This window comes from Clarias gariepinus, chromosome 26 (assembly GCF_024256425.1).
Source record: "Clarias gariepinus isolate MV-2021 ecotype Netherlands chromosome 26, CGAR_prim_01v2, whole genome shotgun sequence".
NCBI classification, from domain to species: Eukaryota; Metazoa; Chordata; class Actinopteri; order Siluriformes; family Clariidae; genus Clarias; species Clarias gariepinus.
In genome coordinates, this window is record NC_071125.1 from 22,141,590 (window position 1) to 22,162,445 (window position 20,856).

Consider the following 20,856-nt stretch of genomic DNA (forward strand, 5'->3'; position numbering starts at 1 on the left):
TTTTTGGTTCGAATTTCAACCCATTTATGGTTAGACGTAGTTTATGTACAAGTTCTTGTGAATTGGCCATACATGTATAAATTACAACATATTAGACAAAAACCTAGTTATGGATCTAAAACATATCTAAGAATTCATCACTGCTGTGATATTATATTAATAATAATACATAAACTCCTTAAACATAATAAGCACACGAAAAATTCTATTTCATAATTTATTAAACAAGTATATCCATTTGTACTAGTATATCCTGTTTGTTCAGTTGAATACAGCTCGCGTATAAGTGATGTGCACATGCTAAGCATGTAAAACTTTCCATTTATTCTGTTTACAGTACATGTTTCCATTGATCTCATGATGGTAAAGAGTGTTTTCTTTACTGGTATCATTGATCAAAATGCTTCTAACCCAACATGTTTAAACCTTTTTAAAGCGTTTTTGCTTTGTTCTTTCTACCTGCTAGATATCTGAGTACACGCAGGTTGCTTACCATTTGTATCGTAGTGTACACTACAGCCAAGGCAAGAACAACATAACGGAAAGCTGTAAAGTGAGCTGAGATATTTGAGGCATTTTTTATGTTAATACAGCATAAAAAAGACAAATATTCCCTCCAAATCTTTCAGCAGATCTAGTGTTTTGAAAGACTTTGAGATACTTTGGTTTTTAAAATCACTCAGCCGCATACGTATTCATATGGCAATATAAAATACAAATGTCGAAATAAAAAGCGGAATAGATACAGTCTACAGTAAACAGTATAATATACTTTTATAATAAGAGCATGTGTGTACATGTGCGAGCATAAAAACTATACTATGAGTATAAATATTTTTGTTTGAATATTTTGAAGGCATATTTATAAATGAAAAAGGCATACAAACATAAAAAAAAAACTCAAAGTTTTGCAACATAACACCCCCTTGGAAAAAGTGCAGTAACGTTCCTTGATCGTATGCAGAATATTCTTTACTGGCTCTTCATTGTCTCATCAAAGTGTCTCTTACCATCCAGGTACAGCATGGACTCTAAAGAAAAAAATGAATTCAGTTACGGTTCGTGTTGTGATTGTGTGAAAATTCATAAATCCCTTCAAAATGTTTTATTAAGTTTGCATTTCAGATGGTAAAATGCTGCAGTTTCTTTAAAATCCTACAGATGGTGCACTCTAAACTATTCATACATTATCAGGCAGAACAGCATCCTGTGTGTTAGGAGTAAATTATTTGCCGAGTTTAGAAATGTTTTATTTAGCTTAAATTATTAAAATTGTTTGTAAAAAAAAAAAGAAAAAAAAGATATGTGGTCCAACCTCCATAGCTCTGCGGTATTACAGCTGGAACAGGATTCTCCACTTGGAAGGTGAAGTGGAAGACGTTAGTGGTGCTGTGCTGCCGGGTCAAAGGGTCGAGCACCTCGGTGTGAACCCTGACCTGAACGTGCTGTCCTTCGGTGTAACACACCTTAAGAAAAACATACCACCACACACACACACACACACACACACATTATCAGCCTAACTTTTAGCTTTTTCATCACACTCTTCATACAGGTCCACATGTCAGTGCTGATAAACTTCCATAGAACACTTGGAGAAGTCCTGTGAGGTTCGAGGTGGTAACAGGGACTTTGCTTCATCACACCAGTCTTACCTTGATTTTTTTTTTTCATTTTGTGTTTTTTATTATTATTATTTTGCTACCTGAGATGACAGCAGCAGCAGGGAACCGATTTCCACTGGCTTACGGAACATAATGTCATCCACTGCTACCAGCACAGGCCTACATCCACTGCAATAAACACAACAACACAAACGTTACAAAAAAATAAAAAATAAATAAATGTAAAAAAAAAATCTGTAAACCCAACACTGATCACAAAAGTGTAAAAGTGGGTAAAAATATCTGAACGGAACTGAACCCTACGCGAATGCACAGGCATTGGCCCAGCCCAGCTCATACGCCTTCCTCATCAGGAAACCGCCGAATATCCGATTGAAGATGTTCCTCTCCTGGATTACAGACACAAACACACTCAGAGAAACACTCAACATGTAATCAATATAAAATATAACATGTGCATCACTTTTCTAGCCGACCTGTGGATGACAGATCTCTAAGCCTTTCAGCTTTGCGTCCTCCATCCATACAGAGTTAGGGGGAAGGATTCGACCCCGAAAGCTAACGGTCCTACACAGGAAAGAAAAACATGCATAGTATTATTATAAAGTATGAAGCTATTTATAAGGGGAAATGAATAAATAAACAAATGAATGACACAGGCAATTCATGTATCGCCACACTGACTCCATAATTATTATTATTATAAAAAGTTTTTATTTATATAATGTTTGCATTTGAGGCGGTAAAATGTTGCAGTTATTCTATCAGCCTAAAGGTGGAGCACAGCATGCTGTGTGGAACTTTTAGAATCGCAGTATGAATCGATTCCCTGGTGATTCCCATACCTTCATGTGTATGAACATTTTAGGTCATTCTTAAGAACTTTTAAAAAATAACTGTATGTCCAGAGTTAAGGACGATAAGTAAGATGTGTGCATGCGTTTGGGTATGTGTGTTTATATATAAACAGTACTTGGAGTCGAGCGTGTTGAGGAACAGACTGTGCACGAGCGTCCTCTCTTCCGCTGTAGGAGCCACCTTGAGTAAAGAAGCTGTGCTCAGGTCCACACGCCTCTTCTTGTTAACTAAAATGACGAGTATATTTATTCCATTCCGCAGGGAGCTCAGGTGTGTATATAAAAAAGACAATTACACAAATATTATATAATATGTTACACAGGTTAAACACTTACTCTCTCCTTGTTGGAAAATCTTCTCTTCCTCTGCGCTCTCTAGTTTCAGCGGGTTTACAAACGCTGCCCTGAAGCAGTTTGTGTTATTAATAAACTGTCCATGCTGACTGATGGATGAGATCTAAAATTATTAATTGATGTTATACCTTTTATTTTCTGGATCTCGTGCGACCATGACAAACGTAGCATCTAAGACTGGAGTGTACACCCCATCGTGGAACTGTGGAAACATGCAGGAACAAACTTTTCATGCTCTGTCGGGAAAAAAACTGGTGACCAAATCAATATTTAAAGATCAACACAAAAAGAAATATGAGGGGTGTTCAAGTCAAACCAGGAATTGTGATTTTTGTTAAATGAAGGCATGAAAGCGATTGACTTAAAGCACAGTATGATGATGAGACTCTTAGCCGCAGTAAAACATTTGAATGCTGCAACGTTTTAAAGAAGTCTGTAAGTCTGTGAATGATGATCCTGACTAAGGTGTTTGAAGCCCTCTGCAGACATTAAATCAGTTCCTTGGAGGCCAGTGTTTCAGACAGACTGTCCGATCATGGCTTTGGCATTATAAAAAAACTTTCTACATTGATGGTGTCCAAGCACTAGTGTAGCAGGGGGGTATATAAAGAAATAAAGGGAGTTTTTAACTTCAAAAATCCCAGTTTGACTTAAACTCGTACCCTCGTGAAGTCAATTCAACATGTCCTCTCTTTTTTTTCCACTTCCTACCCTAGGATTGGGTGTAAAATCTGCCCTGACGGAAAAATGCCTGAAACCATTCCAAATATAAAAATACCTTGTTTTTTACGCTGACCTCATGCATGTGAAAAATGAAAATTCTCTGGTAACAGTGTGTGACGTTGTGCTCGGGCCTTACACACCTGTGTCATGTGCATCTTGGCTTCAATTGATGTCTTTCCCACCCACGTAACATGACCTGTGAACTTGATATCGCAGTCTGGGTAGATGATGTTCCTCCGCATGTCTAGGAGGATCACCACGTGGAACATACATGGATTACACATGTATTATACACACATTACTGACATTATTACTCTGTTATGAATGGGCATAGGCGTTTACCGATTTTGTCCACCAGTGCGGTGACGATGGACAGAGGCGATCTGTCCAGCTCCTTGTTCCATGTATGAGAGTAACAGATCAGCACTGCGGAAGATAAAAAACAACATCAGCAACATCGGGATCATGTAATTCTGCATATAACCCTGAGAATGTTCTTACTCAATGTTTTAATCCAACTTTGGTTTAAAAAATAAACAAAAAAAATAAATAAATAAATAATTTAAATAAACAAAGTAATGTTAAGGTACCTGCTAAACTGTCAAGATCCTCCAAAATCCGGCCAAATCTATTTGGGAGGGAACGAATAAATAAATCAGCTTTTTACACCACATTTTTCACAAAAGAAACGTCAAGGGCTTTTATTTTACTTCTATACACTATATTTAATATAAAAGAGATATAATGCTTTAATTACATTATATACTGCTATTATACATGCTATATATTGCTGTGTATGTAAAAAATAAAATTTTAATTTGATTTGATTATAAACTACTAAAGGATTGTGTCAGTTGTGTCTATACTAGTCAGACATACAGTACAGTGCCTTGCGAAAGTATTCATCCCCCTTGGTGTCTGCCCTATTTTGCTGCATTAAATCCTGGGATTAAAATAATAGTTTTTTTTTTTTTTTTTGAGGCGACGTATTCAACAATAGTTACTTACTTTAATAGTGCAAAATATTTTTTATCATAATGCGAACAATAATCGAGACAAACCAACAGAACTCACGAGGGTGCATAACTATTCACCCCCACCCCCCCAAAAAATCAATAGTTTGTAGAGCCAGTTTGTAGGGGTGTAAATACTTTCACAAGGAACTCTACAGTAGATAACAGACAGCGAGCTTCTCCAGGAGGTGCTGAAGTGTTCAGGTACTGTATATCGATGGTACCGGTACCTGACACTGTTGTGGTAGTTAAGGTATTTCTCCCGGAGCGACGGCTGCGTCCCTAAAGGAAGATGCACCTCGATCGCGCTGTCCTTCATCGTCTTCACGGGGAGTTCTTCCTGACTGTTCGCCAGGTGTTTACTCAGGGAGATTCTGTCAGACAGGGCCTGCTGATGATCTCTGCACAAAAAAATTATTAAGAGCAAAACCTTAACTCACCTCGTCACAAAATACAAAGCACTGGACTACTATTAATAAATACGTACCTCCAGTTGGTCGACGCTCCTACGATCTGCCTCAGCCGATTGCGTACTGGATGGGGAAAAAAGGCAAAAATTAGTATAATGAGTGTGAGGCAGAGGTGTGAGCTGTTGCGGACGGCTGCATGCAGAAGCGAAGTGTTCTCTCATATCATCTCAATCAGTGTAACAGCATCGTGACGTAAAGCTCGGACTAAGACTAAGAGTTTTTAAAATTAAATAGTCACATAAATGACATGTTATACAGTAAAAACCTTCTTTACTGAAATGCAATCCATACTCCCAAAAGTCCGTGTCTTAGACCAGCACTGATGTTGGAAGACGAATGTATGTTACAGATGCATTTAGTCTGCAAAATTATGAAAGTTATGCCAAAATGTTGCTAGAATAATAAAACTGCTGCTACAAACGTGTTCAGTAAAAACGATGTCATTTGTGTTTACACAAGCATATTTAAACTGCGCTTTCTGTGAGGTAAAAATTGTGAGCTGAAGACAATATTCGAGGCGCGGTGCTAGTTTTTACCCCTGAGACGATATGAAAAGACACCACAATAGAGAACGAGCCTCAAGAAGGAAGTTATAGAAACAGGTGAGAGCATGGACCTGTGTGGAAGCCTGGAATAAAGATAAAGACATCTCTAAAGGACATTTCACACACAAAGTGTGTGTTTATTAACAGCAACAAAAAAAAAAGAAAGATTAATAAGAAGAGAAACTGTGGTGCTGTAAAAAGCATAGAGTTAACAAAAGGCAGATCAGGCATGCTGCGAGACAGGGTTCAATTTTACCAACAAAAACACACCGTTGGTCACAAGCAAGTGTGCGTTTCCTGTAAGGACACACAAGTGCATTAAAAAAAGAACATTCTTAAAAAAACAATAAGACAAAGCCACAGCAATTTTATGCTCATTTTGAGACAGTGGTGCTGTGAGAACATCCCTGCAAGGAGTCTCCAGCGTCAGTTAGTTTGCACTAACGCGTTTTCTCTGTAAGATGACAACCTGTAGTTTTTTTTTTTTTGGTTTATTAACTTAAAACTGATTAAACTTTAAAAAATGTGGGAAGGCTATAGTTTACTGTTGAAAATGTAAGTGACAACAGGAAGCAACTTAGCAAATTAAAAAAAACTACAACGTGTCATTTTTAATGAATGATAAATTGTGATTCGGGTGTAAAATTGCTGTGGTGAAGGAATAAAACACTTTCAAATGTGCTGTTAAATTGGGAAAAATGGGACGGTAAAAGAAAAACTTCATTACTCCATATTACTCTTGATTAATTTCCTACAACAGCATCACACAGAGTGTTTATTCCCTAGTCAACAAATGCTTTCAGATTCATTACTTTAATTGCAAACGTGTGTACAGTATATGTGTGTGTGTGTGTGTGTGTGTATAAAGAGAGATTTACCCTCAGCCATATCAGGTGCTTTGCCCTGATGTGAAAAAGTCCTGCATGTCAGTGATGCTACTGACTTCAACACCCTAAAACAATCCAAAAATATTAACAAAAAGTGAACTCGTTAATGTACACTTTATACGACAATGCCTCAAAAACAGAAAGATTATTTCAAGCCCAGTGCCACACCTACAGAATAAACTCAACTGATCTGGGAACAGCTAACATTAGTGAGCTAGCTAAGCTAAAACACTCGCATGTTGTTAATGTCAAAAGCCTGCGAAGTATCTTCTTCATTTCTATAATAGCTAATAAATAAAATAAACAAGAAATAATAACTGCAAGGCTTTTTACCTTTGAGAAAACATTTTATTTTGTTCTTTTTATGTAGCAGAGATCTAATCCCTACTCAAGGTGGTACACTCAGTAAGGCTGTGTCTCCAACGCCTCACTTTTAAACATATATAACACTTGCGTAACACACAAGACGCGTTTACTTTATGCACTATGTAGTGCACTTTAGTAGTGGATACGAAAGCAAATGAGGTGCATCTAAAAACGTACGCGATTGGTCAGACTGGTCTATGACAACTTCCTAGTTAGAGGACGAGAAGAAGGAGCAATGATTTTTACCGTAATGGCGGTGCAAAATGTGCATATGTGCAGTCTGTAACAATAAACAAGCACATTAATAACAAATACGTTATGTACTTATATATATATATATATATATATATATATATATATATATATAAATCACGCCTCTTAGCCTAGCATCGCGACATAGTTCGTTGTCTTTAGTGGTAAATTCTGGTAGATACCGTATTAACCGTATTAGCGTCCAGGCCAACAGTCCAAGTACAGTATATAAAGAGATGTAATTTTTTTAAATGGAAACTTACACACACACACACACACACACAATTGGATATCACTGATTCTCAACAGGGGTAATTTCCTGTGCTTGGGTAATCCAGTTTCCTCCCACAGTCCAAAAACATGCAGATTAAGCTAATTGGCATTCCCAAATTACCAGTAGTCTCTGTGTGTGTGTGTGTGTGTGTGCCCTGCGATGAAGGCTCCAGGCACAACTGGTAAAGACGATGAGTGAGTAATTTCCCAGTGCCCGGTACCACAGCACACTGCCAGAGATCTTGTGCCTAGAGGGTTTTAATGTTAATAGGTTACTGTTATGGCTGATCAGTGCATATCCAGCCACCCATCTAGGCACCTCTTAGTCCAACTAGGGACTATTAAGGCCAATGGTGACCATTGTAATTATTTCCATTTTTACGACCGTAGTAGGACCTCTGGTCAACATTCACACACTATGGGCAATTTTGGTAAAGCATTTTCCCTGGCATCTTTTTTTAATAGGCCATTAAGGGCCAGGAGCCTATTCCCGGGAACTTTGGGCACAGGTCAGAGTACCCCCTGGATGGGGTGTCAACCCTTTACAGAACACATGTACAACAATCATCAATTACAAGCAGTTGCACAATGCCAATCATCTTACAGTGCATGTCTTTAGACTGTGAGAGCACAAGGAGAACATGATAACTCCACACACCCAGACTGGAGGTGAGATTTGAACCCCAAACACTGGAGCACTGGGCTATCCTGGATAAAGTTCTTGCAGGAGGTCTGGGTTTCAACTTCAGCAGGAACGTGCTATAGTTCTGTTTTAAGCAAAATATGCTTTTTTGTGTGTTTAAAATCTATTTGAGTGTACACAGATTGTTATGTCATGTACTTTAGTAACACATGTTCTTTTGTAAATGATGTAAATAATGTAACTTGGTGCTTGTCTTGGTGCATAATGGTTTATTTTTTTATTTCATATGAAGTAAAAAACTAAAGCTGACTCTCAGCAGAACTCTACCTTGTTCCCTCTTCCTATTTTAATTCTCTCTCTTCCTAAGTCGACCTGGTGTCCTCCTGTCCAATCAGATACCAGTGTTTAAACTCTGCCCATGTGAATGAGGACGCCCTACACAGGGACGCTCTGAGTCAGTGTCTCTGACAGTTTGTGTTCAGGTGAGATGAAGGAAAGAAAGGTTTTCTCTCCAACGCCTCTTCACCCGATCTGTGACGGTCTCACAGTTAAAACCACAGTGGACATTTCCCACAGGTGTTGGTGAAGGTGATGGTGAAGAAGACAAATGATACATCATGAGGAAGAACCATGTATTCAAGACAACGTCTAACAAGTGTGTGATGAAAAGATTTACAAAAATACACAAACACAACCAATAAAGAAATGAAAATGGGTTTATTTACAGTGCATAGACAAAAAAACATGTAGATGTGAGTTTTAACTTCAGGTCCAGTCTGAGTTGCTTTTACAGAATCTGAAAGTTTACAGCAAGATGAAAGTCACGTTGTGTCGAGGTCGAGGTTTCTCAGAAGAAGAGCGCAACGTTGTCCCCAAATCAGCACAGGACAGAGTTTGTACAGTTGACACAGAGGAGAGACGGAACATTGTTGAGACACATAAACACAGGACAATGTCCAAGCACACACACATCACATGTGCTGCTTTTTACGACAGATAGGAAAAAAAGGTGCGTATGAGACGGTACATTCTGTAGATCCATGAAAGTCGGTTTACAACATTTATTAGAGTCGTTGCTGGATTTCTGTTTTGATTAAAGTGTATAGAATCGAAGTTCTCAGTCATTCGAATGTACACAACCTCACGTCGTGTGTAACTGACTGATGTAGAAACCATTGTAAGTAGAGCGGTGAAGCTGCAGAGTGTTTCTGTTCAGAATGTCATTTCTCATTTGACATCCGTATTTATTAGTCATGTCACGTGTCCATCACTGAACCAACCTCCCACGTCCCTCCCAGCATTCAGACTCCGCCCTCTGAATGAGGACGCCCTGCACAGGTATGCTTCACGTCAGTGTCTCAAACAGTCTGTGCGGTTCAGATAAAAAGCTTTTCTGATTGACACCCCATGGCCCTGCAGTGATTCGACATAAGGACGGAAATTTACATCTGACAAACCTTTACTTTTTCCGGATCACTTCAACATGTTACTGTTTTGGCTAAACTGGGCACGCCAATCTTTTTCATTTATATCTGGGTAGTGACATTATCTCAAACAGGTAACTAAATCAATTACATGAATATGTTTGAATCACAATACACTGTTTTAATCACACATAAAGGATTGTAAAATCCTCAGTGGTAGCTCAGTGGTTAAGGCATTGGACTACGGTTCGGAAGATCCCAGGTTCAAACCCCACAACCACCAAGTTGCCACTGTTGGGCCCTTGAGCAAGGCCCTTAACTCTCAAATGCTCAGATGTGTAATGAGATAAAATGTAAGTCGCTCTGGATAAGAGCGTCTGCCAAATGCCCAAATGTAAATGTACTACAGTACAGTAAATCATCGATGTTCATATATAAGGAATAACTGTTGTAATATGTGGAACAGTATCAGAATGTCACATCATAATGTCGTCAAGAATGAACAGTCGTGTCTCATATTGAAGATTATTTTAAACCACACAGATTGAACCGCACGGACTGTTTGAGACACTGACGTGAAGCATACCTGTGCAGGGCGTCCTCATTCAGAGGGCGGAGTCTGAATGCTGGGAGGGACGTGGGAGGTTGGTTCAGTGATGGACACGTGACATGACTAATAAATACGGATGTACGAATGAGAAATGACATTCTGAACAGAAACACTCTGCAGCTTCACCGCTCTACTCACAATGGTTCCTCCATCAGTCAGTTACACACGACGTGAGGTTGTGTACATTCGAATGACTGAGAACTTCGATTCTATACGCTTTAATCAAAACAGAAATCCAGCAACGACTCTAATAAATGTTGTAAACCGACTTTCATGGATCTACAGAATGTACCGTCTCATACGCACCTTTTTTTCCTATCTGTCGTAAAAAGCAGCACATGTGATGTGTGTGTGCTTGGACACTGTCCTGTGTTTATGTGTCTCAACAATGTTCCGTCTCTCCTCTGTGTCAACTGTACAAACTCTCTCCTGTGCTGATTTGGGGACAACGTTGCACTCTTCCTCTGAGAAACCTCGACCTCGACACAACGTGACTTTCATCTTGCTGTAAACTTTCAGATTCTGTAAAAGCAACTCAGACTGGACCTGAAGTTACAACTCACATCTACATGTTTTTTTGTCTATGCACTGTAAATAAACCCATTTTCATTTCTGTATCGGTTGTGTTTGTGTATTTTTGTAAATCTTTTCATCACACACTTGTTAGACATTGTCTTGAATACATGGTTCTTCCTCATGATGTATCATTTGTCTTCTTCACCATCACCTTCTCCAACACCTGTGGGAAATGTCCACTGTGGTTTTAACTGTGAGACCGTCACAGATCGGGTGAAGAGGCGTTGGAGAGAAAACCTTTCTTTCCTTCATCTCACCTGAACACAAACTGTCAGAGACACTGACTCAGAGCGTCCCTGTGTAGGGCGTCCTCATTCACATGGGCAGAGTTTAAACACTGGTATCTGATTGGACAGGAGGACACCAGGTCGACTTAGGAAGAGAGAGAATGAAAATAGGAAGAGGGAACAAGGTAGAGTTCTGCTTAGAGTCAGCTTTAGTTTTTCACTTCATGTAATAATTTTAAAGATAAACCATTAATTATAAGCATGAGATTACAATCACAGCTGCACCTGACTCTACATTTGGTGAAATAATAAGAAATAAATAAAATACTATTAATTTACATTTTATACAGAGTTGGACAAAAGAACATATGATTAGTAAAGTACATGCCATAACACACTGTGTACATTCAGATAAATATGAAACACAAAAAATGTATATTGTTAAAAAAAAACAGAAATAGAGCGGGGGTTTGTGTTTATTTCATCTGGTTCTAGTAAGGACTCTCGCTGCTACAAAATCAGGCAGCCGTGCTTCTGTATAAACAGATATGAGTGTTTAAACTCCGCCCTCTGAATGAGGACGCCCTGCACAGGTATGATTCACATCAGTGTCTCAAACAGTCTGTGAGGTTCAGATCAGGACGTTTAACCTGGAGCAGTTTGAAATAATCATGCAGGTTTTAATATGAGACACGACTGTTCATTCCTGACCACATTATCATGAGACATTCTGATACTGTTACTATTATTATTTATTTATTTAAACAGTTTTTTGTTATGTAAGTTGTTTTTTTCTTTTAGACATGATGTAAATGCTGCACCTAGGATTGGTCTTGTGTTATGGAACTGAACAGAACTTAAAACACTTATTAGATTATTTTTCTGTTTATCCATGTACTACATATAAACCCATGTGACAGTTGGACTGAGTTGTGTTTTTGGCCTAAATATTATTAACATATATCTTTGGAGATGTTCTTGAATTTATCTTCATGTTCTTTTGATGCATGTGACATGTGTTGTCTTCTTTACTGTCACCTACTGCTCTCACTGTGAGAAAAGAGGCTACGTGGTCTGATCCGTTTTGTTATTCATCTGAACCGCACAGACTGTTTGAGACACTGACGTGAATCATACCTGTGCAGGGCGTCCTCATTCAGAGGGCGGAGTTTAAACACTCATATCTGTTTATACGGAAGCACGGCTGCCTGATTTTGTAGCAGCGAGAGTCCTTACTAGAACCAGATGAAATAAACACAAACCCCCGCTCTATTTCTGTTTTTTTTTTAACAATATACATTTTTTGTGTTTCATATTTATCTGAATGTACACAGTGTGTTATGGCATGTACTTTACTAATCATATTTTATGTGTGACGGTCTCACAGTTAAAACCACAGTGGACATTTCCCACAGGTGTTGGTGAAGGTGATGGTGAAGAAGACAAATGATACATCATGAGGAAGAACCATGTATTCAAGACAATGTCTTACAATTGTGTGATGAAAAGATTTACAAAAATACACAAACACAACCGATACAGAAATGAAAATGGGTTTATTTACAGTGCATAGACAGAAAAACATGTAGATGTGAGTTTTAACTTCAGGTCCAGTCTGAGTTGCTTTTACAGAATCTGAAAGTTTACAGCAAGATGAAAGTCACGTTGTGTCGAGGTCGAGGTTTCTCAGAGGAAGAGCGCAACGTTGTCCCCAAATCAGCACAGGACAGAGTTTGTACAGTTGACACAGAGGAGAGACGGAACATTGTTGAGACACATAAACACAGGACAGTGTCCAAGCACACACACATCACATGTGCTGCTTTTTACGACAGATAGGAAAAAAAGGTGCGTATGAGACGGTACATTCTGTAGATCCATGAAAGTCCGTTTGTAACATTTTTTAGAGTCGTTGCTGGATTTCTGTTTTGATTAAAGCGTATAGAATCGAAGTTCTCAGTCATTCGAATGTACACAACCTCACGTCGTGTGTAACTGACTGATGGAGGAACCATTGTAAGTAGAGCGGTGAAGCTGCAGAGTGTTTCTGTTCAGAATGTCATTTCTCATTCGTACATCCGTATTTATTAGTCATGTCACGTGTCCATCACTGAACCAACCTCCCACGTCCCTCCCAGCATTCAGACTCCGCCCTCTGAATGAGGACGCCCTGCACAGGTATGCTTCACGTCAGTGTCTCAAACAGTCTGTGCGGTTCAGATAAAAAGCTTTTCTGATTGACACCCCATGGCCCTGCAGTGATTCGACATAAGGACGGAAATTTACATCTGACAAACCTTTATTCTTTCCTGATCACTTCAACATGTTACTGTTTTGACTAAACTGGGCAAGCCAATCTTTTTCATCTATATCTGGGTAGTGACATTATCTCAAACAGGTAACTAAATCAATTACATGAATATGTTTGAATCACAATACACTGCTTTAATCACACATAAAGGATTGTAAAATATCAAATCACAATGATTATCAAAATGTCTCATGATACCAATCTCACCAAAAAGTCCACACTGCTGCCTCCTACTGGGGTCAGGGGTAGCTCAGTGGTTAAGGCATTGGACTACGGTTCGGAAGATCCCAGGTTCAAACCCCACAACCACCAAGTTGCCACTGTTGGGCCCTTGAGCAAGGCCCTTAACCCTCAAATGCTCAGATGTGTAATGAGATAAAATGTAAGTCGCTCTGGATAAGAGCGTCTGCCAAATGCCCAAATGTAAATGTACTACAGTAAAGTAAATCATCGATGTTCATATATAAGGAATAACTGTTGTAATATGTGGAACAGTATCATAATGTCACATCATAATGTCGTCAGGAATGAACAGTCGTGTCTCATATTAAAGATTATTTCAAACCACACAGACTGAACCGCACGGACTGTTTGAGACACTGACGTGAAGCATACCTGTGCAGGGCGTCCTCATTCAGAGGGCGGAGTCTGAATGCTGGGAGGGACGTGGGAGGTTGGTTCAGTGATGGACACGTGACATGACTAATAAATACGGATGTCAAATGAGAAATGACATTCTGAACAGAAACACTCTGCAGCTTCACCGCTCTACTTACAATGGTTCCTCCATCAGTCAGTTACACACGACGTGAGGTTGTGTACATTCGAATGACTGAGAACTTCGATTCTATACGCTTTAATCAAAACAGAAATCCAGCAACGACTCTAAAAAATGTTACAAACGGACTTTCATGGATCTACAGAATGTACCGTCTCATACGCACCTTTTTTTCCTATCTGTCGTAAAAAGCAGCACATGTGATGTGTGTGTGCTTGGACACTGTCCTGTGTTTATGTGTCTCAACAATGTTCCGTCTCTCCTCTGTGTCAACTGTACAAACTCTCCTGTGCTGATTTGGGGACAACGTTGCGCTCTTCCTCTGAGAAACCTCGACCTCGACACAACGTGACTTTCATCTTGCTGTAAACTTTCAGATTCTGTAAAAGCAACTCAGACTGGACCTGAAGTTACAACTCACATCTACATGTTTTTCTGTCTATGCACTGTAAATAAACCCATTTTCATTTCTGTATCGGTTGTGTTTGTGTATTTTTGTAAATCTTTTCATCACACACTTGTAAGACATTGTCTTGAATACATGGTTCTTCCTCATGATGTATCGTTTGTCTTCTTCACCATCACCTTCTCCAACACCTGTGGGAAATGTCCACTGTGGTTTTAACTGTGAGACCGTCACAGATCGGGTTGAAGAGGCGTTGGAGAGAAAACCTTTCTTTCCTTCATCTCACCTGAACACAAACTGTCAGAGACACTGACTCAGAGCGTCCCTGTGTAGGGCGTCCTCATTCACATGGGCAGAGTTTAAACACTGGTATCTGATTGGACAGGAGGACACCAGGTCGACTTAGGAAGAGAGAGAATAAAAATAGGAAGAGGGAACAAGGTAGAGTTCTGCTGAGAGTCAGCTTTCGTTTATTTTACTTTATATAATAATTTCAAAGATAAACCATTAATTATAAGCATCAGATTACAATCACAGCTGCACCTGACTCTACATTTGGTGAAATAATGAGAAATAGAAATAAAATAATATTAATTTACATTTTATACAGAGTTGGACAAAAGAACATATGATTAGTAGAGTACATGCCATAACACACTGTGTACATTCAGATAAATATGAAACACAAAAAATGTATATTGTTAAAAAAAACAGAAATAGAGCGGAGGTTTGTGTTTATTTCATCTGGTTCTAGTAAGGACTCTCGCTGCTACAAAATCAGGCAGCCGTGCTTCTGTATAAACAGATATGAGTGTTTAAACTCCGCCCTCTGAATGAGGACGGCCTGCACAGGTATGATTCACATCAGTGTCTCAAACAGTCTGTGCGGTTCAGATCAGGACGTTTAACCTGGAGCAGTTTGAAATAATCATGCAGGTTTTAATATGAGACACGACTGTTTATTCCTGACCACATTATCATGTGACACTCTGATACTGTTACTATTATTATTTATTTAAACAGTTTTTTGTTATGTAGGTTGTTTTTTTCTTTTAGACATGATGTAAATGCAGCACCTAGGATGGGTCTTGTGTTATGGAACTGAACAGAACTTAAAACACTTATTAGATTATTTTTCTGTTTATCCATGTACTACATATAAACCCATGTGACAGTTGGACTGAGTTGTGTTTTTGGCCTAAATATTATTAACATATATCTTTGGAGATGTTCTTGAATTTATCTTCATGTTCTTTTGATGCATGTGACATGTGTTGTCTTCTTTACTGTCACCTACTGCTCTCACTGTGAGAAAAGAGGCTACGTGGTCTGATCCGTTTTGTTATTCATCTGAACCGCACAGACTGTTTGAGACACTGACGTGAATCATACCTGTGCAGGGCGTCCTCATTCAGAGGGCGGAGTTTAAACACTCATATCTGTTTATACGGAAGCACGGCTGCCTGATTTTGTAGCAGCGAGAGTCCTTACTAGAACCAGATGAAATAAACACAAACCCCCGCTCTATTTCTGTTTTTTTTTAACAATATACATTTTTTGTGTTTCATATTTATCTGAATGTACACAGTGTGTTATGGCATGTACTTTACTAATCATATTTTATGTGTGACGGTCTCACAGTTAAAACCACAGTGGACATTTCCCACAGGTGTTGGTGAAGGTGATGGTGAAGAAGACAAACGATACATCATGAGGAAGAACCATGTATTCAAGACAATGTCTTACAATTGTGTGATGAAAAGATTTACAAAAATACACAAACACAACCGATACAGAAATGAAAATGGGTTTATTTACAGTGCATAGACAGAAAAACATGTAGATGTGAGTTGTAACTTCAGGTCCAGTCTGAGTTGCTTTTACAGAATCTGAAAGTTTACAGCAAGATGAAAGTCACGTTGTGTCGAGGTCGAGGTTTCTCAGAGGAAGAGCGCAACGTTGTCCCCAAATCAGCACAGGACAGAGTTTGTACAGTTGACACAGAGGAGAGACGGAACATTGTTGAGACACATAAACACAGGACAGTGTCCAAGCACACACACATCACATGTGCTGCTTTTTACGACAGATAGGAAAAAAAGGTGCGTATGAGACGGTACATTCTGTAGATCCATGAAAGTCCGTTTGTAACATTTTTTAGAGTCGTTGCTGGATTTCTGTTTTGATTAAAGCGTATAGAATCGAAGTTCTCAGTCATTCGAATGTACACAACCTCACGTCGTGTGTAACTGACTGATGGAGGAACCATTGTAAGTAGAGCGGTGAAGCTGCAGAGTGTTTCTGTTCAGAATGTCATTTCTCATTCGTACATCCGTATTTATTAGTCATGTCACGTGTCCATCACTGAACCAACCTCCCACGTCCCTCCCAGCATTCAGACTCCGCCCTCTGAATGAGGACGCCCTGCACAGGTATGCTTCACGTCAGTGTCTCAAACAGTCTGTGCGGTTCAGATAAAAAGCTTTTCTGATTGACACCCCATGGCCCTGCAGTGATTCGACATAAGGACGGAAATTTACATCTGACAAACCTTTATTCTTTCCTGATCACTTCAACATGTTACTGTTTTGACTAAACTGGGCAAGCCAATCTTTTTCATCTATATCTGGGTAGTGACATTATCTCAAACAGGTAACTAAATCAATTACATGAATACATGAATGTGACTTGAATCACAATACACTGCTTTAATCACACATAAAGGATTGTAAAATATCAAATCACAATGATTATCAAAATGTCTCATGATACCAATCTCACCAAAAAGTCCACACTGCTGCCTCCTACTGGGGTCAGGGGTAGCTCAGTGGTTAAGGCATTGGACTACGGTTCGGAAGATCCCAGGTTCAAACCCCACAACCACCAAGTTGCCACTGTTGGGCCCTTGAGCAAGGCCCTTAACCCTCAAATGCTCAGATGTGTAATGAGATAAAATGTAAGTCGCTCTGGATAAGAGCGTCTGCCAAATGCCCAAATGTAAATGTACTACAGTAAAGTAAATCATCGATGTTCATATATAAGGAATAACTGTTGTAATATGTGGAACAGTATCATAATGTCACATCATAATGTCGTCAGGAATGAACAGTCGTGTCTCATATTAAAGATTATTTCAAACCACACAGACTGAACCGCACGGACTGTTTGAGACACTGACGTGAAGCATACCTGTGCAGGGCGTCCTCATTCAGAGGGCGGAGTCTGAATGCTGGGAGGGACGTGGGAGGTTGGTTCAGTGATGGACACGTGACATGACTAATAAATACGGATGTCAAATGAGAAATGACATTCTGAACAGAAACACTCTGCAGCTTCACCGCTCTACTTACAATGGTTCCTCCATCAGTCAGTTACACACGACGTGAGGTTGTGTACATTCGAATGACTGAGAACTTCGATTCTATACGCTTTAATCAAAACAGAAATCCAGCAACGACTCTAAAAAATGTTATAAACGGACTTTCATGGATCTACAGAATGTACGTCTCATACGCACCTTTTTTTCCTATCTGTCGTAAAAAGCAGCACATGTGATGTGTGTGTGCTTGGACACTGTCCTGTGTTTATGTGTCTCAACAATGTTCCGTCTCTCCTCTGTGTCAACTGTACAAACTCTCCTGTGCTGATTTGGGGACAACGTTGCGCTCTTCCTCTGAGAAACCTCGACCTCGACACAACGTGACTTTCATCTTGCTGTAAACTTTCAGATTCTGTAAAAGCAACTCAGACTGGACCTGAAGTTACAACTCACATCTACATGTTTTTTTGTCTATGCACTGTAAATAAACCCATTTTCATTTCTGTATCGGTTGTGTTTGTGTATTTTTGTAAATCTTTTCATCACACACTTGTAAGACATTGTCTTGAATACATGGTTCTTCCTCATGATGTATCGTTTGTCTTCTTCACCATCACCTTCTCCAACACCTGTGGGAAATGTCCACTGTGGTTTTAACTGTGAGACCGTCACAGATCGGGTGAAGAGGCGTTGGAGAGAAAACCTTTCTTTCCTTCATCTCACCTGAACACAAACTGTCAGAGACACTGACTCAGAGCGTCCCTGTGCAGGGCGTCCTCATTCACATGGGCAGAGTTTAAACACTGGTATCTGATTGGACAGGAGGACACCAGGTCGACTTAGGAAGAGAGAGAATAAAAATAGGAAGAGGGAACAAGGTAGAGTTCTGCTGAGAGTCAGCTTTCGTTTATTTTACTTTATATAATAATTTCAAAGATAAACCATTAATTATAAGCATCAGATTACAATCACAGCTGCACCTGACTCTACATTTGGTGAAATAATGAGAAATAGAAATAAAATAATATTAATTTACATTTTATACAGAGTTGGACAAAAGAACATATGATTAGTAGAGTACATGCCATAACACACTGTGTACATTCAGATAAATATGAAACACAAAAAATGTATATTGTTAAAAAAAAACAAAAATAGAGCGGAGGTTTGTGTTTATTTCATCTGGTTCTAGTAAGGACTCTCGCTGCTACAAAATCAGGCAGCCGTGCTTCTGTATAAACAGATATGAGTGTTTAAACTCCGCCCTCTGAATGAGGACGGCCTGCACAGGTATGATTCACATCAGTGTCTCAAACAGTCTGTGCGGTTCAGATCAGGACGTTTAACCTGGAGCAGTTTGAAATAATCATGCAGGTTTTAATATGAGACACGACTGTTTATTCCTGACCACATTATCATGTGACACTCTGATACTGTTACTATTATTATTTATTTAAACAGTTTTTTGTTATGTAAGTTGTTTTTTTCTTTTAGACATGATGTACCTTGGACCTTGGATTATGAGGATAATTCGTTCCGGAAGTGGGCTCGTATTTTAAAACACTCAGGAACCAAAGTGAATTTCCCCCATAAGAAATAATGGAAACTCAAATCATTGGTTCCACAATTAATACAAAATAATAAGTTACAATAAAACAAATTAACCTGCACTTTACCTTTAAAAAAAAATCCCAACAGAGAAGTGTTTCAGTTTATGTGGAAGCACTTTGTACTCATTGTACACGTACGACTGTGTGGCCACTACCAACTTCACCACCGTCATCAAGTTTACTGAAGACACGGTCGCTGTGGGCCTGATCATAAACAACGACGGCCTTCCTGGAGGAGATTAAAAATCTGGGAAAATGGTGCCAGAGGAACAATCTCCTCCTGAACTTCAGCAAGACAAAGGAGCTGATAGTGGACCTTAGTACAAAGCAGAAGAGGAACTACAAGACTCCCCCTCTTCAACAGGAGCCCAGTGGAGAGAGTGGACAGCTTCAGATACCTCTATGTCCACATCACGCAAGACCTGTCATGGTCCTGTCACATAAACAAAAGGTGAAAAAGGCCCGGCAGCATCAGGAACTTCTACTCCTGCACCATAGAGAGCATCCTGACGGAAAACAACACGACCTGGTTTGGAAACATCACCATGCAGTACAGACGTACTCACACCACCCTCTGTAGATCAGCTGAGTGCATCATCCACACTGAGCTCTCTGACCCACACTCAATCTACAGCAAGTGGTGCTGGACCAAGGCCAGGAAGACTGTGAAGGACCTCAGCCACCCCAGCAATAGACTGTTCTCTCTGTTGCGGTCAGGAAAAGCGATTCCGCTCCCTGAAGGCCAACACAGAGAGACTGAGCAGGAGCTTCTTCCCGCAGGCGATACGGTCTCTCAACCACAACACCACACAGGACTAAACCATTTTTTAAACCTGCACAAATATGACATTGTCTGTTTGCACACTCCCCAATCATTTTTTATTTACACTAAAATGCTATATGTTTTTTATATTTTTTTATATTGTACAGCTTTCTTATACTTTTCTTATAATCCCAGCTAAATTTAATTTATATTGTATTTCTATCCTAGCTATAATTATTTTCTATTGTATTTATTTTTTATTCATATTTATTTCCTATTAATAATCTTTTATTTTTAAGGTCACGGGCGGTCGTATAAGCATTTCACTGCATATCGTACTGAGTATGACTGTGTACAGTATGTGTCAAATAAAATTAGAATTTAAAAAATTGATGAGTGCAGGCACTGTATGTGTGTGTGTTTGTGTGTCTGTGAAGCTAAAGTAAGAGGAGTATGGAAGCAAATCAGTCTCATTAATAATTCACACAAATGACATGATGAACACATGCGTATCATAATTCACGTGTTAAACCCAATTCACGTGCAGGAAAAAAATATATATACACAAAAAAACAATAATATTCGTTTCACAAATGCAAACACAATTTACCGATGTACAACTGTGTACAAATTTTTTTAATGTTTAAAATTCTTTATAGTTTAAAAAATGGTTAGCTGTGTTATTTTCGGCAAAGTTCATGATGAAACATTATAAACATTATGAAATAAAGTAATAACTTACACGTGCATCCTGTTCTGGGTATAAGTAGGTAAAACTTCATTTCGGTTGTAATTAACTCAGATTGTGCAAAAGTTGTGTAAAG

The 20,856-nt window shown here is 39.1% G+C and overlaps 1 protein-coding gene across 2 annotated transcripts; it reads right to left on the bottom strand.

Moving 5' to 3' along the window:
- Nucleotides 1-203: 203 nt before the first annotated feature.
- Nucleotides 204-7,012, bottom strand: LOC128514360 (acyl-coenzyme A thioesterase 9, mitochondrial-like). 2 transcript variants are annotated; one of them, XM_053488179.1, is made up of 16 exons: nucleotides 6,808-7,011; nucleotides 6,466-6,539; nucleotides 5,858-5,884; nucleotides 5,060-5,105; nucleotides 4,803-4,973; nucleotides 4,150-4,187; nucleotides 3,902-3,985; nucleotides 3,700-3,803; nucleotides 2,965-3,038; nucleotides 2,819-2,886; nucleotides 2,599-2,710; nucleotides 2,102-2,192; nucleotides 1,929-2,014; nucleotides 1,706-1,793; nucleotides 1,316-1,466; nucleotides 204-1,031 (listed from the first exon to the last, which is right to left on the bottom strand). In XM_053488179.1, exons 1-16 carry the CDS (start codon nucleotides 6,819-6,821, stop codon nucleotides 973-975), a joined length of 1,287 nt encoding a protein of 428 aa, XP_053344154.1. In that variant the 5' UTR covers nucleotides 6,822-7,011; the 3' UTR covers nucleotides 204-972. The 2 variants fall into 2 exon arrangements, with proteins under 2 accessions (XP_053344154.1, XP_053344155.1); XM_053488180.1 differs by lacking the exon at nucleotides 5,858-5,884 and having other exon boundaries at nucleotides 6,808-7,012.
- Nucleotides 7,013-20,856: the final 13,844 nt, after the last annotated feature.